Here is a 27,576-nt window from a genome sequence, read left to right as displayed (position 1 = left end):
TCCCTTTGTCACAAACCTCGGTTGAATTCTATTCACCTGGGAGGATAATATCTGTTTACTGGGTGCAGTACAGGGACTGACAGGACTGCTAAGGCCAGGAGGCCATGTCACTGTTACTCCACCCAGCCAGCCCAGTGTTCCCTGCAACAAAGACCCTTGTGTCACTGTTAGACTTTTCATCCTTGGTGTGGTCTCCCCTAACCTTTTGCCTCTGTTTCCCAGGTTGTTGATGTGTGCTAGACTCTGTTTTTGCTGTTTTTGTTATTCTGGGCACTTTGCCACTGGTATCCAGTGCTAAAGTGCAAGTGCTCATGTATAAAATGTGATGTAATTGGCTTTCCATGATTGGCATATTTGATTTACTGGTACGTTCCTAGTACAGTGCACTAGAGGTGCCCAGGGCCTGTAAATCAAATGCTCCTAGTGGGCCTGCAGCACTGATTGTTCCACCCACATCAGTAGCCCTGTAAATATGGTTCAGACCTGCCACTGCAATGTCTGTGTGTGCAGAGGTTAATTGTCAATTCGACTTGGCAAGTGTACCCATTTGCAAGGCCTAAACCTTCCCTTTTCTTACATATAAGACACCCCTACGTTACGCCCTAAGTAGCCCCATGGACAGGGTGCAGTGTATATTTAAGGTAGGACATATATTAAATGTGTTTTATATGCCCCAACAGTGAAATACTACCAATTTTGGTTTTCACTGTTGCAAGGTCTATCTCTATCATAGGTTAACATGGGGGCTATGGCTCACAATTTAAAAATGTATCTTTTAGTTGGTTTTGAGATTGTGTGTTTGAAAATGCTTATAAAGTGGGCATTTTCTTGCTTAAACCATTCTGTGACTCTGCCTGTTTGTGGATTCCCTGTCTGGGTCAGTTTGACAGTGGAGCTGTTTGCACCTCCCTCTAGACAGTGACACAAAGGGAGCTGGGGTGTAGCCTGCATATCCTGATGAGCCATCTGTGCTAGGAGGGAGGGGAGGAGTGGTCACTTACTCCTGAAAGGGCTGTGCCTGCCCTCACACAATGCATTCTTCAACCCCCTGGTGTGTGTCTGGGGCCTGGCCATGGGTATCAGAAGGGCACCCAAGACCACAGAATTTATATCACTTCTGGACATCAAGAGGAACCACTGCCTGGAGATGAGATGAAGAGCTGAGGAGAAGTGCTGCCTGCCTGAGACTGTGCTTTGTGGAGCTATCCTGCTGTTGCTGATTCTGCCTGTGCAAGAGGACACAGACTGGACTTTGTGTGCCTTTCCTGCTGGTGAAGAAATTTTAAAGGGCTTGTCCTGAGCTTCCCTCCTGTTGTTGAAGTCTCAGGCCCATCAAAGACTTCTCTTGCCAGCATCTGGACTCTCTGCTGAGACTCCTGCCAAGTGGTGCCCTATCCAGTTCATGGAGCCTTGGAAGGTGAAGCTGGCAGCCCAAGACAGAAAATCCACGTGCAGACCACCGTGCGAGGAAAAATGTGACGCACCTTCCGAGATGCAGATGAAAAACGATGCACCGCCGGCTTTGCAGCAGAAATCAATGTTCCACCGGCATTCAGCTGGAAAATCGATGCACGGAGCTGGAAGAAGGACGTACAGCACCTGCTGAAGGAGGCTGTAAACTTCACAACCCACTTTGCGCAGGTTTAATGATACTGTGCGGCAGGATTTTCAGCATAAACCTTGCTGGGCACGGAAAAACGATGCAACGCCTGCCAGGACCTGAGTGCTGCCCAAATCGACGCATCGCTCCCCTGTGGGGAGAAAAAAACGACACATGCTGACCCGATCAGAGAAGGAGAAACGATGCACGGTCTCGCTTGCGGGGGAGAAATCGACACACCGCTTACCTTTTTCTATGCACACTCGCTGGTGTGTGTTATTTTTACGCTACCCAGGTACTTTTCAAAGCTAACAGTGTTTTCACTGTTTACGAAAGGATTTGACACTCTTTTGCTTTTAAAATTATTAACTTGGCTGGTGTATGTTGGATTTTTGTTGTTTTGTTTAGATAAATATTGTCTATTTTTCTAAACCGGAGGTGTGTCATTTTTGTGTGTTTTTATTAAGTTACTGTGTGGGTTGGTACAAATACTTTACACTTAGATCTCTAAAGTTAAGCCTGCCTCCTTGTGCCAAGCTACCAAAGGGGTGAGCGGGGGTTAGCTGAGGGTGATTCTCCTTTACCCTGACTAGAGTGAGGTCCCTTGTTTGGACAGGGGGTAACCTGACTGCCAACCAAAGACCCCATTTCTAACAGTCCCAACCCCCTGTTGAAGTCTACTTACCTTTGAGGATAACATTTGTGCAGTGGGTGTAGTACAGGGACTGACAGGAGTGCTAAAGCCAGGAGGCTCAGTCACTGTTACTCCACATAGCTAGCACAGTGTCACCTGCAAAAAAAAGTCTCGTCTGTCTTTTTTTCCTCTGCTTCCCATGTTTGGACAATGTGCTGGACTCTGTTTTTGCTGTTTTTGGCACTCTATGCACTTTGCCACTGCTGACCAATGCTAAAGTGCAAGTTCTCCTTTGTAAATGTCTGTGTAATTGGCTTTTCCAGGATTGGAATATTTGATTTACTAGTAAGTCCCTAGTAAAGTGCCTAGGGCCTGTAAGTCAAGTGGTTCTAGTGGGCCTGTAGCACTGGTTGTGCCACCAACATGAGTATCCCTGTAAACATGACTCAGACTTGCCACTTCAGTGTCAGTGTGTGCTGTTTAACCTGACAATTCAACCTTGCACGTGCACCCATTTGCCAGGTCCAAACCTTCCCTTTTAATACATGTAAGGCACCCCTAAGGTAGACCCTAGCTAGCCCCAGGGGCAGGGTGCAGTGTATGTTAAAGGTGGGTCATGTACTGGTGTGTTTTACATGTCCTAACAGTGAAATAGTTCCAAATGTGTTTTTCACTGTTGCAAGGCCTCTCATAGGTTAACATGGGGGTTGCCTTTAAACATCTTTTAAGTGCAGTTTCCTTTGGAAGCAGATAGGGGTATAAAGTTTGAGGTCTCTGAACTCACGATTTTAAAATAAATCTTTCAGTAAAGTTGGTTTTTAGATTGTCTATTTGAAAATGCCACTTTTTGAAAGTGGCCATTTTCTTGCTTAAACCATTCTGTGACTCTGCCTGTATGTCAGTTGGGGTGTAGCCTGCATATCCTGATGGGCCATCTGGGCTAGAGGGGAGGGATGAGTGGTCACGTACACCTGAATGGGATGTGTCTGCCCTCACACAATGCAGTCTCCAACCCCCTGGTGTGAGTTTAGAGCCAGGTCTGGGCAAGGCAGGATCTTGTAGACAATAGAGGCTTTCCTTTTTTAGTTTCCCTACTTCAAAGGCAGACAGGGGTATAAGTGGTGGACCCAAAACCCAAGATTTTCACATTACTTCTGGAACCAAGAAGAACCTCTGCCACAGAGAAGAGCTGAAGTGCTGGAGGAGGAGTAGTACTGCCCCTTTGCTTGTGACTGTGCTTTGCTAGGTTGGCCTACAGTTGCCTTTTCTGCCTGAAAAAGGTCATAGACTGGATGTTGTGGTATATTCCTGCTCGTGAAGAATTTTCAAGGGCTTGGACTGAGCTTGCCCCCTGTTCTGAAGTCTCAGGGCAATCAAAGACTTCCTCTGCCAGCACTTTGACTGTCTGTTGAGACTCTTGCCCTGCCTAGTGGTGTCCTATCCAGTCTCAGGGCCCTTGAAAGGTGAACTTGGTAGAAAAAGGCTGTAATCAATGCTCAGGATGCCATTCAGGGAAAATTTTGACGCACCACCTGCATTGCAGCAGTAAAAACGACCCATACCACTCGCCGTGTGGTTTTTCCGTCACCGTGCGGACAGATTCCACACTCATTGTCGCTAGGTGTCAAAGTCATTGTGAACCTGAGTGGATCCGAGGTGCCCCATCCTGAAATCGACACATTGCTTTCTTGTGGGAGAGAAAAATGATGCATCGCCTACCAGAGAAGAACCGACGCACGGCCTCACTTGGAAGTAAGGAATCGGGGCATCACTGACTTTTCGATGCACGCTCGCCCGTGCGGCTTTATTTCTTATGTAGGCCAGGTAATTTGCGTAACCACAACGTTTCCATTGTTTTCTATGGAGTTAAACTCTTTTATTTTAAAAATAAATATCTTGACTTGTGTATGTTGGATTTTTGTCATTTTGATTTTGTTTGATTATATAAATATTGCCTATTTTTCTAAACTGGTGTGGCATCAATTTTGTAGTGTTTTCACTGTGTCACTCTGTGTGTTGGTACAAATACTTTACACATTACCTTTGAGGTAAGTCTGACTGCTTGTGCCAAGCTACCAAGAGGTTAGCAGGGGGTATCTAAGTGTGTATCTCCATTTCCCTGATTAGAGTGACGATCCCTGCTTGGACAGTGTGCAAACTGACTGACAACCAGAGAACTAATTTCTATCACTGGTGATCAGCTGTGAGGATCGAACTTGTATTTGTACCTGACAACAGTGATTAAATGTACACTACTATTTTCAGTGCAGACCATTACTTGACCAAATAACTTGTATATGCTTTTTTCTCTTTTTGGACTTTTCCTCCTTCCATATTTTTTGTGATTTTGTAACTTCTTTTGGAAACTGTCTAAACTACTTTTGGAACTTTGCATTTAATGAGGTACTCACCAACATTTCTCAATCTGGGAATGCACCAGCTATGGTTACAATGCATGTTTTTGAGTTGGAGAAACTGGTAGAATACACAATGGCTCAAGTTAAGCAGTTTTGTAAGGATCTTGCCTGTCCAATCAAGAGCTCCACCAGATAGGAGGAGCTGCAAAAAGCATTGAGGGCCTGGGTGATTCCAAGGAGGCTGGGAGGCACACAGAGGAGGAGGAGGAGGGTGAGGAGGTGCAGAGTAATTCAGGTAGTGTAGTGGATGTGCCTGTTCTGCCTGGGTGGAGGGTCTCCAGGGCAGGTAGCAGTGTGTCATCCAGGGGTCTGACTCGTGAGAAATTACAGGACAGACAGGCAGAGAGGATGAACCATTTGGAGTTAAAGAAACTTAAAATGGAAATGGAAGAGAGAAGGCTGACCATTGAGGAGAAGAAGATACTGCTGGCTCATGAGCTTAGTTTAAGGGAACTAGATCAGAGGAGCCAGTCTAGTAGAGATGGTGGCAGCAGTACCTCAGTGCAGCCTGAGAGGAGGATACACATTCCTAAAGATCTGATGAAGGATTACAAGAGGGAGGATGACATATATCTGTGGTTCAAGGGGTATGAGTCTGCTCTCCACATGTACATGGTCCCTGAATCACATTGGCAGGGGTGTGGAAGCATATGAGGTATAGGGGAGGGACACTCTGACATTCTTAGGTGATTTTCAGGGGCTCATCAACTCTATCATGAAGGACACCGTAATCACATGATATGGGCTCACCCCTGAACAGTACAAGGACATGTTTGGGTCTTACAAAAAGAAGGAATCCTCAACCTGGTTAGAATGTGTTGACTCTTTTTGCAGGTCACTGGATGGTTGGGTGAATGGTAGTAAGGTAACAACTTATTAGGGGCTTTACAACTTAATTGCTTGGGAACACTTGTACATTCTTTGTTTTCCAGAGCTGCAACAGTACCTAATTGACACCAAATTGACTGACCCCAGAAAGCTTTCTTAGAAAGTGAACTGGTGGGAAAGTACCAGGGTCCAGAATAGGTATGGGGAGACCATGTTACGGTGCCAAGGATGGGCGGGGTCCCCAACAGAAGAAGTGGGGGGGGGGGCAAACAGGGGGATTTGTCTAAAGGACCCCAATCTAGTTCCCAGGGTAAAGATTCCCAGCCCCCAGTTGAAAAGAAAGCATGGGTCTCTCCAGGGACACATGCAGAGAGGGGACCCCCCAAGTGCTATGCACGTGATCAGGTGGGTCACATGAGGGGGGATCCCAAATGTCCCAAGGAGACACAGGCACCTACTGGTGCTCAGTCTCAGGGTTTAGCCAGTGTAGCACTTGGGGAGGAGGTGGTTTCAGGTGGGTGGGAGCCAGCTGAAATGACCCTTGTCTCACTAAGGGACAGTGAGATGGTCCAGAGGACCCTTGTGCCTGAGAACACTAAAACGTACAGGCAATAGGTTACCATCAATGGAGAGAGGGTGGAGGCTCTGAGAGACACAGGAGCCAGAGTGACTACTGTGAGAAGTCACCTGGTGGTGTCTGAGGAGCCGTTAGTTCCCCATTCACTTCACCAAGTAGTTGCGGTAGACAACTCTGAGCACCGGTGCAAAGTGACACAGGTTCTCTTTGAGTGTGGGGGATCAGATTCCTTTAGGGTAGCTGTGAGTCCAACCATGTCTGTAGATTGTCTGCTGGGAAATGACCTGCAAGATTCCCCTTGGAAAGAGGTAGAACATAGGTCTTACTTGGAGATGTTGGGTTTGCCTTGGTGGGTGTGTGTGTCCACCTGGTTAATGGCAGTCCGTCGGGGTGATCAGAAGGCCCTGGAGCCTGAAACAGTGGCCCAGGTGTCTGCCAAAAGGAGGAAGGGCAAGGGGTGTGGAAAACTCACTCCAGAAGTTTCCACGGTCCGGGAGGAGGCAGAGCCTGAAGGGGATGCCCCGGGAGCCTACAGGGGAACAAGTGGCTGAACGGGGAGAAGTCTCTGAGCTGACTCAGTAGCAGCAGGAAGGGGTCTCAAAAGGGAAGCATTCTGTGAGGCACAGAAAACATGCCCTACTCTGGAGGGTTTGCAGCAGCTGCAGGCCGGGCGTCTGGCAAGGAGTCTGGTTCACACTTGATTTATTGAGAGGATGGCCTCCTATATAGTGAGCCTAAGGTTGCTGAACCTGGGCCAGCACGTATGCTCGTAGTACATGGTGCTTCAGGGCCTTCCTACTTGGCTTAGCTCATGATGTGCCTTTAGTTGGACGTTTGGGGCAAGACAAGACCTTTGAGAGGCTTGTCACCCACTTTTATTGGCCCCAATTGAACAGGCACTCTGATGTGAACTGTAGGTCTTGTCAAACTTGTCAGGCAAGTGGCAAGAGTGGTGGAAAATGCAAGGCTCCCCTCTAACCTTTTCCTGTTTCCAGCACCCCCTTTGAAATTGACATTGTGGGGCCTCTGGATCCCAAAGCAGCCATGGACAATGGGTTTATCCTGGTCATGGTAGACCATGCCACCAAGTACCCAGAAGCCATTACCTTGAGATCAATCACTGTGATGGGACGTCCATTGAAGGATTTTTTTTGTGGGACTCCCCAAGGAGGTGGTATCTGATAGGTGTACAAACTTCATATCTACATATATGAAGTTTCTGTGGAAGGAGTGTGGAGTAACCTACAAGTTTACCGCTCCTTGCCATCCCCAAGGAAACAGTCTGGTTTCAATCACACCTTGAAGGGCATGATTATGGGCCTGTCAGAGCCCTTGAGATGTAAGTGGGACAACCTCTTTCTATGCTTTCTGTTCGACTACAGGGAGGTGTCACAAAAGGGTCATGGATTTAGCCCTTTTGAGTTGCTGTATAGCCACCCTGTCAGTGGACCTTTGAGTAAGGTTAGAGAAGACTTAGTGAAAGCTTCCAGTAAGCCTCCCCATGATGAACTCAGTTACATGCTGGCTTTTAGGAACCAGACTGCCAGCTTTAAGAAGCTCACTCAAGAGAACCTGGAAACAAGCCAGATATGAAACATTGGTGTGACCAAAATGACACTCTGGTGGAGTTACACCCTGCACAAAAAGTGTGGGTGATGGCCCCAGTGGAGTCTTGCACTCTCCAAGATAAGTGGACTGGGCCTTTTGAGGTGGTGGAATACAAGAGTGATGTCACCTAGTGAATGTGCTGACTCCTAGGAACCATTTGAGGGTCTAGTTGTGAACCGCTTCAAGCTTCACTTTGAAAGGACAGAGGTGATTATGCTCCTGGCAACAGATGAAGGGGTGGAGGAAGATAGTGAGCCTCTTCCTGACAACCTGTCTGCCAAAGAGAAAGGGTGTGAACCATTCACTGACTCTAGAACAACAGAGGGACTATTACCAAGTGTTGGGACAGTTTGCCTCTCTCTTTTCCTTGATCCAAGGGCTCACCCACTTGTGCACACACGATGTGGATACTGGGACAGTCCACCTGTGAAACATAAGGATTACAGGGTGACTCACAAATTTGAGTCACCGTTAAGGATGAGGTATCCAAAATATTAGCTCTTGGCGTTATAGAGTTTTCCAGTAGCTCTCCGGCCAGTCCTGTGGTCTTGGTCAGTGGATAACATCTGTATACTGTGTGTAGTACAGGGACTGACAAGAGGCACTGGTACTGTTACTAAAAACACCAGAAGAGTATCCTCTTCTCTGAAGTTCACAATACTTTTAAATCTCATATGATGTGTACTCACTAGGACAGCAGACATATGTCAGGTATTGGGAGGCAGTGAGAGTGACAGGACTGCAACTCACAACAGGCACTGTTCCCCCAACTCTAAGCAACAAAACAGAGTTCTCCCCAAAATACCCCTGTGTACCAAATTGAAGTGTACTCTCCTGGGAGGAAATCATAGGTATAGTGTGTGTAATACATGGAGTAAAATGGCTCCAAAGCACAGAAGGCTACCTTACTGTCACGCCTACCACCAGTCCTGTGCTACTTGCAAATATACCCTTCTATGGGAATTCACCCATGAATACCATTTACCATAAGTGCATGAATTACAGGGTACATGACTGCTATGGCCAGGAGGCTCAGTCTGTCCAACTCCAAACACAAGCACAGTGTGCATCTGTTCAAATATCCTTGTTTGTTAACTTGCAATGGAAGTGAACTCACCTGGGAGGATAACTTATGTATACTGTGTGTAGTACATGGAATAACATGACTGTAAGTCAGTCCCTGTAACTCTAGCCACCAGGCCAGTGTCTAAATGCCATAATGCATATGTCAGTTAACTCACAAATGAGGTTTAGTCACCTGCGAGGGGCCAAGATACAGATCATGGTACACTCTGTGATGTGGCTCACCACCTAGATCCATCTTGAGCACCTAAGCCAAGATGAAAATTTGGTGGACAGTAAGAACAGCTCAACCTGTGTGAAAACACATAAGAACAAAAGGTCTCAAGATGCATCACCTTAATGGTATTGGAAGCAGACACATTCACAATGCACTGACCACATGATGACTCCAATCTGACTTACACAAAGCGCTGGGTCTGCCTACATAATAGTCAACTGGACCTTAAAAGGATCAATGTGACATCCTGCCCGTCTCTCTTTTGCCTGCACTGGTGGCAAGATGAAAGTCTGTGAGTCTTTGCCCACCCTCCCAAGTGCTAATGAATTTATGCATCCTGCAGCTGGTTGGCTGAAAATGAATTGGTATGTTTCACAAATGTTAGATCACAACAATTTATACCATATGTACCTGACAAATAGGAAAAACCTTCTAATCTAATGTGTACACAACCTTTTGCTAAATGTCACTGTCAACTTTTGGAGGGGAATGTCAAAATATAACCTGTAACATTGTATCTCTCACATTAACAGGTTCAGCTGCCATTGGGGCCACTGGGGTCACTGAGGCCACTGAAGATACTGCCACTGCCCTCATGGATGAAGCACTCAGTGAGGGAACACTCCTGGATGTCTGGACATTAAGGATGGTTCTGGCCCATCAGGGCAACCTAGTCAGATGCACCAGCGAGCTTCAACGTGATCACGTCAACTCCTCCCAGCCTGATTGCATCAACATCGCAGACAGCCATTCACCCCACAACCTGTGTCCCTAGGACAGTGACAACAATCTCATGCCCCCCCAGTCTAGGATCCTGAGTCACAACAACACACCTCTGACAATGATGGTCATGGAACCAGTGGGAGGGGGCAATCTGTGGCAAGGGTGCTAGCGTGTGGGGGTAGGGTGTGTGGGAGGGATGTTGTGGGCCAGTGGCATGAGGCCACCGGGGATGGTATTGGCCAGGACACCATCAGCCAAGTCTTAGGAGCCTATCACAAATCCTAACGCGTGATGGGCCAGGTACTCACCGAACTCAGGGAAATGAAGCAGCCACAGAGGAACTTCTATTGTGAGTCACTGGAAAAGTAGGAGGCCACCAACGCCATCCTGGCCTCCCTATCAGTGGTGTTAAGGGAGATAAGCAGTACCCTGATCAGGCACCGTGTGCAAGACCACAGCCCCTTCCTTTGGCCAAGTAACACTGGTCCTTTGAACATCAGTGGCAGACACTGGAAGGGAAACCCTGTCAGGGGAAGGACCCACCAGAGGCACCCCAGCCACTGTACCAGCATAACCCCTCCCCCCACAAGAGTGGATGTCCCAAAAAAGAATCTACGAACATTGGATGGCAAGACACCAACCACTGCCAGCAAGTGACCTCTTCCTGAAGGAAATCCCATGTGTGCCACATATTCATTCTGTTGACTGTTCTTCAACCACCTTTTCATTGTAGTAGGACACTGGACTTTGGACTTCTAATCTTGTTGCATCTACTAAAATGATTACATACACCATTACTGATCCCCTCACATTCCTTTTGTGTTGCATCACATTATAATTTTCTGCACCTATGTCAATAAACATATCTATCAGAAAGTAATTGATTGCTTGTTTCTGTACCACATTCTGAAATTTTGGGATGTGAGCCCATGTGATGCACATGAGGAAGACACAAGATGGTAATGGAAGGAGGAATATGTCACACATAGAGCCATGCTGAGGATTACTAGCAACACACTAATGTAAGTTTCTGGTCACACCAAACATTTTCTTGCACTGTACAGCACATAGGCTGTCAAAATGTCTGGACTGTCATAGCCAAGAATAGATGAACCATAGTGAATTGAGCTAGATATGTCAAGGTACAGTCCCCCAGACCACAGAAGAAAGGGCTTTTGTCAGACCCCTCCCCGTAGAATAGGCTAACAGATTTGTGGATGTTGTCACCAGCTTGAGCCTTCTCAAATGCCAGAACCAGGTCTTCCAACATACCATAAGCCATGGCACAGACAGAGGGCAATACAACAGTCCCTGACCATAGGTCCATCCCATTATAATGACCAAGCATCTGGTGGTATGACACAACCCTATGTCAGTGTTGTGGCACAGGCACTGTGGCCTGCAATGATGAAACACATTCACAGCTACAAACAGGTCATACAAGATTATTGTCTACAAAATGTGAAGGGAACATGCATGGATTGCACTTGATGACAACATATGATCACATACAAGACAATTGGCCCAACACACCACATCAAACCTGTGCATTGTGCACTTTAGACTTCCACCTACCCACTTTGCAAGCATGTTTGGCAAAGGACTCATACACCCCAATTCACCTCCTATGTGAGAACAGCAACAGTTACCTGCCAATGTCAAAACTCTGATAAAACCAATACAAGGAGTTTTGGTGAGAAATTCATACCTATGATCAAAGGCTCATATCAAACATCAGTTGATACACTTACATTGCAATGGGACTGACACAAACTCAGCAGATAATCAAGGTAGTGAAATGTTCACGTCTGACTTGGCAAGTAACCCTCTTAATTACTCTCATCCTCACTTCGCTTTTCAGGATTCTAACCCGGTGGCACTACTAGCTCCACCTCATCTGGGATGTATGGAATAGTCCTCCGCAGGGCAATGTTGTGAAGCCTGCAGCAGGCCACAATGATTTTACACAGTTTTCAGGATGAATAGATGTCATACTCATACACCTAATTCTGGCCTTCAGGAGCCCAAAAGCCCGCTCCACACATGCTGTGTTCTTCAATGGGCATTGTTGAAGGGGACTTCCCATGGTGTAGTTTGATTCCTCACCAGCATCAACAACCATGGACGGTTTGTGTATGCAGAATCTCCTGTGATGGAATGCAACATATGTGCAACTATGAGGCCCTCTCATCTGATTTGTGGAAGCAGACATTATAAACACACAACTAGGACAGATGTGACTTACCAACCAGCCAGGGCCTCTCTGTTTACAGTCCTAACATCAGCTGGGGAATTTTGCTTGTTCTGCATAATGAAGACATCATGGACTGAATCTGAAAAACTGGCACAGACCTCTGAAATGTAGAGATTCCCCAAACAAACAACTTGGACACTGCTGGATTAGAAGCTCTTTCTGGTGCACTTGTTCATTGCCGTGCGGTGGGACCAAGGCAGCATGTGCACCATCAATGGCTCCCACCACATGTGGGATGTGTGCCAAACCATAGAAGTAAGCTTTCATATGGGCAAAATCCTCATGGAAACCAGATATATATGTCCGGGAGTTTCAACATTGCTGGGAGGGCATCCTTCAAAACCAAACTGAACATGGGCTGGGATATCCCAGCAGACTGGGCCACTGTATTTTGGAAGGACTCTGTGGCCAGGAAGTGCAACACTGCCATGCCTTGTGCAATGCGTTGTATGCTTGTTGGATGACGAATGGCAGGCATCAGATCTCGCTCCAACTGACAATATAGGCCCACAATGGTTTTCCTATTCAGACAGTAGATCTGGATGATGTGGCATTGTTCCATGGTTTGAAGGTCTGGCAGTGGACAATAGACAGGAGGTTGTCTAATGCTCCTCCTCCCTGGGTACCTATGCATGACAAGAAATGAATATTGCCATTATCCAATGTGTCCCTTGCAACATACAGGGTGCATGTCAATGATAACAGGTGACAAGGCACATAGTAAGGTGTGGCCATGATATTCATTACACATCACAATTTATAATCACAAAGAAGTCACATTTTACTCCCTTGACTTGCAACACATGTACACATCATGTATCTATATTCAACATTTTGGCATTAGAAATGTCACTTGGACTGTGAATTGATGTCCCAAGCTTAAAAATGACCTTTGTTGGGGGGAGACTGTGCGCCAGTGCAAATACCCATGTATGCCTAGAAATGTACAACAATGGTGTTTGAATAGTAGGACATGGCAGGACAAGACAAGCACTCATTACTGCAAATACAAACATTTTTGGAGGTGTCACGCATCATTCAAGCCATAAAATTTTGCATTTCTGGCCTCGAAAATGGCGGCTGCCTGACCTACTCCACTGAACACCTGGCAGAAGTTGTCATGGCGGTAGGCAGTTTCAAACACAGCGGACACAGGCATATGCTAACCGTGTTGCCAGTGGCAGTCACACGCCAATGGCTGTGTGCAATGGCGGTGATGGCCACGTACATAGTGGACGTGACTGCCATGTTCTGCAAAATCCCTCACTTGACTCCTCAGACTACTGCCAGCAAGACCTCCACTCCCTGAGCTGCTGTGTACCGCCTCTGCGAGGAATCATGCCACATCCAGCAGGTGATAGGACCCCTGTCTTCTCACAACTATACGGTGTACCAGAGGAGCAGGTAAGTGCCTCATGTGCGCATATTTTGTCTGTACTTCACCATATATTTTCCTCCCTGGCTAGATTGTGGCCATGTGTGCCAGAATGTCAAGTCAAGGCCATGTAGGTGCAGTCAGTGTGGCATCAATAGGAGAGTCAATGTGCATATATTAATGTTCAGTGCCAGATGTTGAGTTCTAATACATTGTGGTGTGTGTATTGATCGTTCCCTGATCCAGCGTGTGTTGGATGTACATGACTAGTTGAGGTGACATTACAGCCGTGCCTAGACATCTCACCTCATGTATGTTGTCAATGTGAGACAACATGTATTTGCATGACAACATAAGCTGTGTATGCGTGTTGTATGTGTCATTTCTGTGTTTAGTGAGCGATGTGTATGTTGCCACAGAGATTTCAACCCACATCTGCCTCTGCTAAACTGTTGTTTGGAAGGCATATCCTGACACACTCTTCCTTTCAGATTGCAACACACACACCACATGCTAAATTGTTGCTGGCTACATGATGTACTGTCATGCATGGGAGTGATGGGAATGGAGTTTTGTGTGGGTTCTGTCTGCTCAGCCTGCGTAGGCCAGGGCCTGTCAGTTGTATCTCACAGTATGGGTCCAAGTCTCGGCTGGTGTCAAATTACTTTTGCTATGCAACTGTGACACAGTGCCCTCTTCCTGTATCCCAAAAGCAAACAAGCTCAAATGATGGACGGAATGCGGAACTAATCAAACATTCACCCCCATTCATAGATCTGGGCTTAATCCATCAATTCTTTTGCTCACTATGCCACCGCAGTTTGGACCCAGCCATATGCAAATCAGTCTTAACCTTGTTCCCCATGGGGACATTCTAGCCCGAACTGCTAGGCCAGGTCCTCCCTGGACTGGAAACAAGCATCCTGGTACTGGTTTTAGGGTATCACCCTTTATCAGCCAGGCTAGCTTGAATCCAGTGGCACAGTGAGCACGGAACCCACATCTGGGCATACCCAGCGCACTTATGGCAACAAAAGCAAACCAACACAAATGATGGATGGAATGCAGAACCAATCTATCATCTCCGTCACAGATATTGGTTCAATTCATCAATTCTTTTTGCTCACCATGCAACCCCTGTATCCCAGCATATCCTGTTATGAGGCCATATCTTGATTCTGTGCTAATATGCAACTTAATGACACTCTCTTCTCTTATAAGAATGTGCATGGTTTTAGGGGAGAGTTAATGATCTGTGACTGATGTGGACTTGGCATCATTGTCAATGTGTTTCTTGGACCCCTGACAGGTCCCTTTATCCCACAGCCCTGTTGTCACCTACCTTCATACATGTCACATATGTCCTGTGCATGCTCATTGCATTTCTGACATTTCAAAAGTGCAAAATGTGTGCTGTATCCTGGGAACCCATTATATGTGATTCAGTAGTCTAGTAACATTGTTGGAAATGGACAATGCATGCCTACATTGTTTTAAATGCAATGTATGTAATATGGACACATATGCCCAATGTATGTTATGTGTAAATGATAAGACGCACAGGATCCCACCCCTGAAGTCTGCATTTGTATCTGCAAATGCCCACAAATGGACAGGCTAGACTCTTTTTGTACCCACCATGCCAGTCTCGTCATTGATACCCATGTGCAATGTTAGCGTTTGCCCCCTGACAGAAGCCTGTAGGGAAAGTATGCAGAGGACCATTCTCACAGATTATGACTATTTTGATGCATTCATACATAATAAGGCTACCTTTCAGAAGCCAGAGAAGTGTGATGTATCACATAGTTTCTCAGATCTCAGTCAGACTGCTAGATCATGTTCCACAAGATGTCAGCTGACCTGCCTTGTCAGTACAGGACCTGAGCAGGGTGGTGGGTGGCTCTGCAGATTGGGAAGTGTGTGTAGTAATTTCTCTGTACTCAATGGCTAGTATGTATGACATTTGGGCAGTATGGGCAAAATAGAATGTTCTAAACTCGGTGAACTGACATTTATGTGACTCAGACATTTTGGATGATACATGTGGACATAAATTCTTGTCTTGTCTATTGCACCAACGTAGGTCAACTCCCATCAGAAGAAAGGGATATGGAGAGCAATCGTCAAGAAGGTGTAGACCCTGGATGTCCACAGCTAACGGGGCACCCACTGTCGCAAGAGGTGGGAAGACCTGAGACACTGGGCCCGGAAGATCAGGGAGGCCCAGCTGGGGCTGACCTCCCGATGTGGGTGGGGTGCCCATTGGACCATGACCCCCCTAATGGCCCACATTCTGGTGGTGGCCTACCTGGAGATTGATGGGCGTTCGAGGGCAGCACAGCAGCCTCAAGGGGGTGAGCATACAGAAAACTCCTGCCTGTCTTATTGCCAGGTGATTAAGTGAGGTACTGATTGCTCCCCCATACAATGAACGATGAGCCATGTTTCACAAAGTAAATGGGAGATTGTTTGTGTTGAAATGTCATGTGTATTAAACTGGTGTGCCTACCCTTTTGGAACTGGAACCTAAGACAAACCGGTGTGAATCCACAAACCACTTGCAGGGAGCACAGATGGCTGTGTACAATTATCATTCATGTATTGTTTGTTGTTGTAGTTGGTGTAATTAGTGGCCAAGAGATCACTAATCCTTCATGGCACAGGCCAAAGGTAAGTAGGTTATGGATCCCTGTACTCTGCCACGTGTCTGTGTATTTATGTATGTAGACATCTGCCACCCAAAAGCTACTTATCTTCACTGTGTGATAGGTAATGATGCCTCATTGCAGTCTGTGATGTGTAGGTGTCAATTATACATGTGACATGGCTTACATGGATATTTGTTTGCTTGTGTAGTAAAGTACTTTCCCCTAGTAAGTCTGGAATCTCAATTGGCAGGATTTAGGTAGCATCACTGTTTCCAACATTCCATGTGCCTACATATCAGTATGTGTCCTATTCTCTTTAGGAAACATTAGTAACCTGCAATTTCATGCATGTTCTACCTATGTTGTTGGGATGATGTCTGTAGTACTTCACATATATGTGCATGGCAACCTGTTTGTAGAATTGCACATTTAGAATAGGGTTACATTTCATATTGTGCCACAGACAGGAGTGTGTCACCATAGTTTTGTATCTGACAGATGACTTCCTGCATCTTTATATGTCATTTGCTATGTATCACTGCAGGAGCAAGGTAGGCCCAGAGTGTGTAACCACTTTGGCAGTCATTCCTACTTTGGCGGGCGGCGGTCACCGCCCGCCTGGCGGGAACCGCCAGAAGACCGTACCGCGGTCAAAAGACCGCGGCGGTCATTCTGACTTTCCCGCTGGGCTGGCGGGCGACCACCAAAAGGCTGCCCGCCCACCCAGCGGGAAAGCACCAGCAACGAGGAAGCCGGCTCCGAATGGAGCCGGCGGAGTTGCTGGTGTGCGACGGGTGCAGTTGCACCTGTCGCGATTTTCAGTGTCTGCCAAGCAGACACTGAAAATCAATGTGGGGCCCTGTTAGGGGGCCCCACGACACCCGTTCCCGCCAGCCTGGTTCTGGCGGTGAAAACCGCCAGAACCAGGCTGGCGGGAAGGGGGTCGGAATCCCCATGGCGGCGCTGCTTGCAGCGCCGCCATGGAGGATTCACAGGGGCAGCGGGAAGCCGGCGGGAAACCGCCGGCTTCCCTTTTCTGACCGCGGCTTTACCGCCGCGGTCAGAATAGCCCCAGAAGCACCGCCAGCCTGTTGGCGGTGCTTCCTCCGTCCCCTACCCTGGCGGTCTGAGACCGCCAGGGTAGGAATGACCCCCTTTGTGTATATCTATGCCTTTGATGTGGAATCATGTGCGAATGTGCACTGTACATGTGTAATGGTTAAGGATTTTGCCCTGACTGTTGGCATGCATCATGGAGTAACTTGCAGTAATGCTGACATAACGTGTTTGGGCACAGTCATTCACCCACACACAGACACCAGGGTTGCCATGTTCAAGATGTAGATAGTGTTGTTGCTTATCATTTGGCAACAGTTTGGGAACCTCTTTTTAGTTCTTGCAAATTCCGTGCCCCACCAACATGCAAAGGACAGATAAAATCTACAGAAACACTAGGATAATGATATTGTAATGGATGTCAGACATTAGTGCTGATTATCCAGGGCCTTGCTGATTCACTGTTTTGTGTTTTCTGGAGACATCTCTCCCTAACATTTTGAATCTGACCTCAACATTGTTGGTTCAATGCTTCATGTGTGGACTATCTGAGTGACTTGATACGACCTCTTTGAATCCTTGGGAAGTGTACAGTGTTGGTATATTTCCAGTGTGAAATAGGTATTTCCATGTCCCCTACTCCAGGATATTGTACTTTTGTGAGCAACATTGCAGAATTTTTAAGGGCATCATTTCTCATTGTTGTGGAAGTGGCAGATATGTCTGTGTATGTGGTTCATTACATATGTGCCAGGGAGATGTGTACATGACCTTGTGTGGGATATGTGGGCATGGACTACGAAACAGGATACTATTATTTGCCGTTTGTTTACTGCGGTCTGCTGCATGTGGGACAAATGTGGTTCCAAGAAGTCAGCCATGCAATTGTAGTTGTCTGAGATCCTGACTTTCCTGTGGGCAACTTTCAGAAATGTCATATGTGTATGTGCCAATTAGGAGCAAGTTGTTGCTGGGCCCTACGTAACAAAATAGTTTTGTTTGTCAAGCAGAGTTGAGGGCCAAGTGTTATCATGGACATGTGATGACCGATTCCTCTTTGTCCTTGCAGCATCATCACCAGCAAACAGAGGAGCAGGTTTGAGCCAAGTGGGGAAGCATCTTGGCCATGGGACCTCAAGTAAAGACGCCAGCGACACAGAGGGACCCAGTAGCCTCAAGGGCAAGTGTAGTGCCATGGGAGACCCGATCTACATCCTCATTATCCTCAGATTCCTCCTACAGTGGCCACTCCCTAGTGGTGGCGGTCCCATCGGGGCAACCCCCTGTACCATCATTGTCCACCAACTCCGTTCTATCACTGCCATCCCGGTTGCTCCCCACTCAGTTGGCCATGCCCACTCACCTAAGAGGCTGAGCATCTACTTCGCTGCAGGCATCTCCACCCCAGCCCCTGTTACTCCTGCAGCCCTCAGTGAGGTGGCTATTGGCCTCCTCAGGAGAATCTCTGTGGGACCGTCTGCCTTTGGAAATGCCATCGAATGATTGGCAACACAGCTCTAACAGACAAATGCATCCCTGGAAGGCATTCATGGTACAATGGCTGGCCTACAGAGGATTTTTCAGGGTCTAGCCTCCTCACTGATGGCAGCCAGTCACCCCCCACCTTCCGTATCCCTCCACCTCCCTCTTCCCGATCAAAATCCCTCATCCTGTTACCTACCCAAGGCACACAGACAGTACCACAGACATCCACCTCAACACCCAAAAGAAGCTCAAACAAACACAGCTACCACAAAACACACCAGCACACACAAACAACATCCACATCACAGACACTACGTCAACATACTGACAGGTACAACATCAACAGTCACAGACATCCAGTACACCCATCAAACCTGCACACACCACCCCAGCAGGCCATCTACCACATCAACCAACCTGCAGTCACCACCCCAACAGACACAGACCTACCTGTCACTCCCACTCCCACATCCCCTAGCACCTCCACCTCCTGTCCCAAGACAAGACACATAAACACCCATACTCATACACCCAACATACACCAGTCACACACAAGCATAGCTCTCATGAGCACGCACACAGGACATCCACACATATACAGCCTACAACCACACATTCAACCTCCAAATCCTGACCCCCTTCTAATGACCGTCCCCTTCTGTCCCAAATTATCCTGAATAAATCCCAAACAGTTGGTTATTTTAGATATACATTTGTCCTGCAATTCCTTTTCTACCTTGATGTTGTACCTGATTGATTTGTGTTGTATGCCTCCAGTTTTATGTGTATGAACCTGCTTGCTGCTCCATGTGCTATTGTTAGCAGTATGTCAGTTTGTGGGCAGTGCTGGTGTCCCCCCTCTCCTTCCCTTGGTGACCCAGATGGCCACCTCCCAATCATGCAGGTATAGTTGGCATGCTATTCTTTGTCTTCTTATGTTTTTGTGTTTTGTGCATGCCATTGTGTTTTCATTGTGCTGTGCGTGTCCACTGCAGAGTTGCTTAATAGTAGTGTTGTGTTGGAATGCCACATCAATATATATGTGTGTTGTATATGAAGACGGTCCCTGGTCAGTGGTGGATGTGAGTGTTTGATTTGTATATGTGCTGTAGGTGTGTTGTGGTTGATGTGTATGACAATGTTGTGTAGCATTCAGTCTCCGTGTGCCTGAGCTGTGTGGCTGTGTGTATTTGTGTATTATTGTAGTGTAAGTGTGCTGCCCAAAGGGGGCACATTGTGACTGTGTATGTGTCCATGTTGATATATGTTTGTGAGTGTGTGTGTACGCTGAGACATGCACCTGCTGCCCATGGCATGCCCCCATGATGTGTGAGCTGGTGCTACAGACAGTTTTTAAGGTTTACGAAACAGGTAGGTGTGTGCATTTATGGTTGTTGGCATCCATGGCGGTGTTGATTTCGTTGTTGTACTATGAGCATCAGCAGCAGCATGACATTTCTGAAGGGCTCCATGGCGACTCCAGTCGTGCAAAGCTGCTGCGGGTGAGCCTTCTCTTTTATACTGTCCATTTCTGCCAGCTTGCAAATGGTGGTTGGACCACCACGGGCACACTGGCAGTCGGCAATCATGTAATCGGTCTGGGGCTAACACAGACTCCGCCGGCCTGTTTGTACTTCCTCATGACCATGGCAGTCTGTGCTGCCCAATGGTGCCGGCGGAGCACTGGCGAGATTTTGTTGACAACCAAACTTATGATATGCTCGTCCGACCGACAATCCAATGGCAGTCGAACCGCCGCCGTCACCATGGTGGTCTGCGGACCGCCAAACTGGTAATCAGGCCCTCAATGTCCAGAGTGCAAAACTCAGACCAATGTGTTCAGTCTCTAGACAGTAAGAACAATGAATGGCCGTACACTTTATTGGAAGTAGTTGTAATGGATTGGTGTGCAATTAGTTTGAATTGTACAATATGATTTACAAAGCAGAAAAGATATGTATACACAATATGACTGTAATTAAAACAAAATGTTTGAAAGTGAAGAGTATATTGCTCCATTTGTATAATTTCGATCAAACAGGTCAGTAGATAAACTGCACTGCATAGTTCAAGAAAGATAGACATTAAAATCTAACATTATTCACATGCTTTTACTCTTTTTAAAAAGATGTCAAACACTTTAAGAGAGTTGTAAATCTCTTTAGGGTATTTAACTACTACTGCATAAAGCTGATTCGACAGTACACTAAAACGCAGTGCAACCCCATCTCGAATCATAGAAACCTGGTAGAATCTAATCAAAGGGAAAGGCATTTTTACTAGCAGAGGAGGCCTGGTCATAAACAAAATAAATGAAGAAGATCTTATGTTTGGAACTGCAAGTGCCAAAACAATCCCAATTTCTCATCCATGATTTCCAATTCGTTACATGCAAGGAAAATGCATGCAAACGTGGATATTTTGCAGCTTCGTAACTGTAGAGGCAAAACAATCTCTTCATTTTGTGGTTTGTTTCTGAAAAAGAAAAATAGTGCCAAGATAGCTGCCATAACACAGTGGTCGAAAAACTGTGGGCCATATTTACAAGGAATGACACATCACTGCGATAATGCAGCAATGCATCATTTTAAGTTGTGCTGCGCTATGACGATTAGTAATGTCTTTGGTGTGCCATATCTACAAGACTGTGCAACAAATCACAAGTCGGCTTAGGGCAAGCGTAAATTCAGCAATGCATCACACAACAGAGGCGATGCGTCGCTTCAGAGTGACACATCTTCCTTATTGTGTGGGGGCAATACAAAAGTACAATAAAAGAAGGAATACTGAACCAGAACACACTTCTATTGGGCCAGGGTGATTAGCAGACAAGTCCACAGTATGCCTATGTGTTACATGACATATGCCACAGTCTACTAATGCATAGCCTACCAGTAAGTAGGTGTGACATACTGCAGTATACAATGATATCCAAGGTCTCATGGCCCCATGCTGCTCTAGGGGTCAAACATTTACATTTGGACATAGGGCCACTAACAATGTGGAAATTAGTTAATCAAACTAATTGGGAAGTGTGATGTGATTCAACTGGTCACTGTCTTTTAGAAAAACCCCTGCAACAGTTCCTACACCTGGGTTACAGTGGCATAGGAATTCTGACACATTGCAGGCTTAGCGCGATGCATCAGAAAGATGCACATTGCCTGCCTTATAGATACAGATGTGTCAGTTTTTTGATTAATCATACATGAGAACACCTACCGCGCATATATTAAAATCTGCGTGGCGCAGGTGGTTGTGGTGGAGGTATTTTCCAATGTATCCATTAGAAAACTGACGCATTGGCCCTAATGTGTCGCCTTGTAGATTTGCCGTTCTGAATGCGCCACCAAAGTGTCAAAATATTGATGCAACGGCAGTGCCATCTCCGTATGAATATTCCCCTCTATGTTTTCACCAAAAATGCCCCTTCTAAGGGCAGTCAGGTCTTTTTGACAAGAACTGATTGCTGTTGGGCAGAGACATTTTAGTATGACACTCCGGCATCTGGTGGACTCTTCTACTCCAGCAGCTTGGCAGCTGACTCTCTGTGCTCCAAATGACTCCCTAAATATTATTTTATTTTTATATAGTGGAAATTCTAAGTGGCCAGTTACAAATATTTGTCAGTGATATTTCTTTTCAAACATATTAATGAAAAAAACGAACCCAAATAATTTGACATCTTTTGCCACATATAATCTGTTCCCAGATGCAACTGAAGTCAACTTGAATTTCATCACAACAGTTAAATATATGTCCAAATATGCCACCAAGTGGCGTCAGTAGAAAGCACGTGGCACTAGTGGTGGCCGACACAAACTAAACGACTAAAAGTGGTGGGAAGGGTGGAGGGGGGCACAGGGGTAGCACGGGGCAGTTAAGTAACAAAACTGTTACCTGGTGCTGCTGGCCACTTTGCGCTCCTCTGCTTCCAAGTCTCAGCACTCCCTGGGACAGCATCAGAGTCCCTGTGCAATCCCCACACTGCTCTCATTCTCTTACGAAGAATGAGAGAAGCGCAGGGATTTGCCCGAGTGGGCTGGTTTACCACTGGCTCAGGAACAGGATGACTGCCCTGTTTCTCCAACCCAACTGTGCAGTACAGCTGGGTTGGGGAAACCTAGCTGCGCATGTTTATTTGGCCGGCCTAGAACGGCCGGCCAAACTGACTTGTGCACTTAAGTGCACACCACTACTCCACTACTCCACTCCACTCACCTCCAATGGCCCTGGCCCACCACTCCCTGCACACGCTGGCTCAGCCAGCAGCTGAAAAATAAATCAATAATACAATATTGTTTTTTTTTTCAGCTGCTGGCTGTGAGCCAGTGGGACAATGCTCCTCCGCCATTGAAGAGGAGCCACCACTGCGTGCCACTTGTGAATTTATGCATCTTGTCGGGCTCTTTGTACTTCATGTTTTTATAGTTTGAAGAAAGTGCCAAGGTGCACAATCTTTCTTTTTGCATTCTTTTCTCTCTGTGAATTCCTGATGTTTGACCCCACACAGTACTTACCTTTAGGACTGCTGTTCATTGTGTTTCAGATCCTTTTGAGGCCTTCATCGTGTTTTCCATTCGGCATGAGATTAGGAGAATTGATCTTCACAAGCGTGACTATAGCCTGCTCGTTCCTGGTTTGAGAAACACAATTGCTCTGGATTTCCATTTCAACCATAGTTTGCTTTATTGGACAGATGTTGTGGAGGATAAAATTTACAGAGGCAAACTTGCTGAATCTGGAGGTATGTTTTTTTTTTTTTTTTTATTAGCTTTCCGGATGGACTGTTTCAGAAGTAATTTATTGGGACTAATAAATGTTTCACGGTTGTCGCTGTCTCGGTTACTTAATGGCTTTGAACATAGTGTGTGTGTAAAACGGTCAGAAACTGAAAAACTGTTTCGTTCATAATTAAACAAAACATTTACAATTTACAGTCATTGTGTTTCACACAAAGCACCATTCGGGTTTGTTGACTAGTTTATTTTGCAAAGTTTGAGTAATTAGCATTTTGCCTATATTTTTGTCAATAACCTGTAGGACTTTTACCTTCATGTCAAATGTAGTTTGGAAATAAATGCTGAAGTTAGCATCGATCATCACTTATGTATTTATATTTGCTGCCAGTTTTTTATGAATTAAGTGACAGTTTTACTGCTCATTTTCTGTATTGCCGCCCCATGCAGCCCATCTCTACAACTCTTCTTGCCTCTTTCTCTGTTCACCCAGATTATTTGTAAATAATAGAAGTAAGATGTCCGTGTTATTGGAGAACATGTTTATCAGGAACAGTTTGTCACAAAGGAAAATGTAACTAAAAGCTTGGAAAAATGGCACTTCGACATGATTTGACAAAATAGCTAGATTTTATAGCTTTTTAAAAACTTTGATCAAGAGCTGCAAATAACTCTTCATGAGAAAAGCATACACATTTTCAAACTACCAGTCCAAATTGCATCTTCGACTACGGTCTCTGCATCTGAAATAATGAGCTCAAAAAGGGTTATGAAAATTTCTCAGGGGTGTATTTTTTAATATATTATTGGAAACAATAAACAAGGCAGAGCGCCTTCAATTAATCTGCCGAAAGAGCATTTGCATTGCATTTCTTTTAAGTTACTCCTTCAGTATTTCTGTGCACAAGCTCTTCATCCTTTGATGTACACAGTACTTTAACCTTAGTTGACTGCTATCAAAGAAATATACGTTTTACAGCGAATAAATATTTCAGCCCATCGAGTACTATCAATTTCCTTAATCTTGCAATACTGCACACCATGCAGTGTTCCTTCTTGGCAGTACTGAAAAGGTAAACTGAGAGGGGAACGTACTAACACAAATAAAAAAAATTGTGCAATTTAATTTTACTTTATTAGTAATTTGGTTAACTGGGTAATTTTCGGCTGGAGTTGCGGCGGATCCACAGATTCATCGAAAACGTAAAACAAAAAAAACAAGCACAGTCCCCTGAGCTTGTTTCAGTGAAGCCCCAATGTGGGCCAGGTCCCGGGGGCATTGAAATTTTGAATGTGGGAGTGAGGGGTTTCCGGCCCTGGTCCCCGCATCCCCCCACTACCCCCACTCACTGCCCCAGGGACCTCCACCTCCCGGGGGGGCCATTGATATTATGAGTGCGAGGGTGCATCTATCAAGGAGTAACACTGTGCAAAACGCATATCTAAAGGTTTTTGTTAAATTAGATCAACACCAGTATCCTTGCCTTGTAAGATAATTAGTGAGATTCCATTTAACAAAATGCCTGTCTAAAGGCTTTAACAGGGTACAATAGTAATCCACAGTTATGGCCTATTCGGGTTTAACATTTGCTTTTCATTAGAAAATTAATCAGACCTATGGCCTTTGTCATAACTTTTCATAGCAGATTGGGCAGTTTTCACTGATAAGCAAAGTTTGTGTCCTACACCACTGACTTGTCATCATAAGCTATTCAGTTCTACTGCATTGTGCCTAACCTGGCAATCAATAGGCATACAATCTTAAAATTATAAATGCATAAAATATTACTGTTGGCAAACTACTATGAAGCACCTTACTAAATGGTCCAACAAGGATTATCACATTGAACCTTCAAACCCGGGCATTTGTCTGAGAGGTCACTAATACACAAACCCTTGACTAGTATAGTAATATGTTAGATTCCATACAGCGAAATATCTTTTTTCAGCCTGTAATGCAGTGTGATAACAATCCAAGCTTTTCACAATAGGTCAGAATTACTGTATATCTGTAGGTTTTCATAATAAATGGATGAGACCCATTGTGTCTTACATGGCTTTTCCCAGATAATCAACTAATGAAAATATAGGCCCTCATTATGAACATGATCCAGACCGCCACATAAAGAACGTGGCAGAACCGCCACTTTTGAAACGGATATGAAACGCTGCCAACCGCCAGGCTTCCACCACCAGGCAGCCGGCGTCAATGTTCAGGCCATGCATCCAGCTGGGACAGCTGGCAGAAACACTGTTTCTGCCTGCTGGCCCAGCTGAATGTTCTTTATGTGGCCGGCGGGGGGTTCTGCGCGATGGTGGTCTTCCAACTCAGACTTGAGGCCATATTTACAAGGCCCCTTGGCACTGGGTGGCACAGTAAGTGCTTTGTTGCACTGCCCTACGTCACCGGGAAAGGGCAAAAATGTGCTGTATCTGCAAGATACATCACATTTCTGTCCTCTTCCCCTGCGCTGGTGCACAAATTGCTGCCATGCACCAACGCAAACACCCTAGCACCATGGTGCAAAGGTGCATTTGTTGTTGGGATGATTGTTTTTGTCCAGGGAAGGACACCTTCCTTCTCAATGGAGGTGATTTCCTCCTTTTGTGTGTGCTGCACAATGCAGCACACATAGAAAGAGGAGAAACGGGGAGAAATAAATATATTTCTCCCTGTTGTGTTAATCTCATACCATCCCTGTTGTGGAGTGGATTGTTTATGTATTCCCAGGTTTGCAAAACCTTGTAAATCTGTGAATGCATAAAAATCCATGGATGTTGAGTGGGAACATCCACGCAACACCCATGGAAATGCCTCACTGATGCAAAGTAAGGCAACGCAGCGACTTGCGATGCGTTGCCTTACTCCAAATCTATAAGGCCATGAAAAGCTACACAAAGTAGCTTTGCATGGCCTTGTAGATGTGGGTCTGCAGCCTGTGCCACTGGCACATTAAAAAGTGACAGCTTGTAAATATGGGCCTTAGTTTAGTTAGGATAAGCAATTTTACAAGGCAACCATCCGACAACCAATTGTGAAATTAACAAAATATACAAGATTACAACTGGTATAACAAAATACATTCTTTTGTGAGAGTTGTTAAAAATACTACCAAAGTGAAAATCTTTCACCCCTGGGTTTATTAGTCTGAGTTGTTCCCACCAAAAACTTGCAACACTCTGTGTGATTCCATGTAACTGAAAAGGATGTCTACGGCCTTAAAAAAGCAAATAGTCCTTAAAAGGGCTATTTGTTTTAATAAACAGTTTTCACAATAAATAAATCCTTTATCTTTCACTTGTCACTATTGGAATCTCAGGCCTACTGTATTAAGCATGAACTTTCCAACAAGGCAGCCATTAAACATGCAGTCATAAAATTAGATTTATGTACAGAATTAGAGTAGGCAAAATAAAATAAAATCCTCCTGGTCCTAACAATGATCATCACAATGCAAATATTCTACGTCCAGGGTTTGTCAGTGTGTAAAACAACACCATAGCACTTCACTCTCATGAGAATAATCTGTGAGAATCCCTGTTAAAAATATGCCTGTCTACATCCTGTAACACAGTATAAGAAGCATCCAACTATTAAGGTCTATTGCTTGAACAAAGGCTTTGACAATGAGTCAGCCAGACCTTCTGTCTTTGTCATAGTTTTTCATAATAACAGAAGAGGAACATGGCATTAGACATAGTTTTCCAAGTGAACAAAGTGGGACTATAGCCTTATTCTGTGGCTTGTCATCCTATCTGCCTACCTCAGGCCTAACCGATTGAGTTTAAGGGCTCCCATAAGGCAACAATGGGGCATACAGCCATCCCATAAAAAATGTATATAAATTAGAGAGAGTAAAACACAATAAAAACCTTCTAAGAGTCTTGCCTCCTGTAGTGAGATTCTACATAACACAGTACTTCCTTGGTTGCTATAACACAGTGTAATAACAATCCAACTTTAATAACTATTGGGTTTATCATATGTTTTTGACTGTAAATATGTCAGGTCCATTTTGCAGTACTCTGCTTGCTTACAATAGATTTGCAGCAGCCATACAATAAGATGAAACAGTCTGTTTCTTTTAGCAGAAGTTGGTAAAAATGAGACATTCCTGACTAGAATGCGTTGTTGGAGAAGACTGCCACTGTTTTACATAAAGTGGTGGAACTTGATGCACATGCAATAGACAGTTGATTACGTTTCTCTGTGGACATCATGGTACCCAGTGCCACTAAGAGGCATCACAGATTATTACCCCTAGCGCCATGGTGTTGTGGTGTGGCCACTCACCTGAAAACCAGGCTGTCTGCAGGGGCGATGACTTT

The 27,576-nt window shown here is 45.5% G+C and overlaps 1 protein-coding gene across 1 annotated transcript in view; it reads left to right on the top strand.

Moving 5' to 3' along the window:
- LRP1B (LDL receptor related protein 1B) overlaps nucleotides 1–27,576 on the top strand; it is a 4,500,992-nt gene that overhangs the window by 2,622,161 nt on the left and 1,851,255 nt on the right. The window contains exon 24 of the mRNA XM_069225083.1: nucleotides 23,058–23,255. Within this exon, the coding sequence (XP_069081184.1) occupies nucleotides 23,058–23,255 (198 nt within the window). The remainder of the gene's footprint in view (nucleotides 1–23,057; nucleotides 23,256–27,576) is intronic.

Source organism: Pleurodeles waltl, chromosome 3_1 (genome assembly GCF_031143425.1).
Source record: "Pleurodeles waltl isolate 20211129_DDA chromosome 3_1, aPleWal1.hap1.20221129, whole genome shotgun sequence".
Classification (NCBI taxonomy): domain Eukaryota; kingdom Metazoa; phylum Chordata; class Amphibia; order Caudata; family Salamandridae; genus Pleurodeles; species Pleurodeles waltl.
This window is presented reverse-complemented; position numbering and strand designations above follow the sequence as displayed.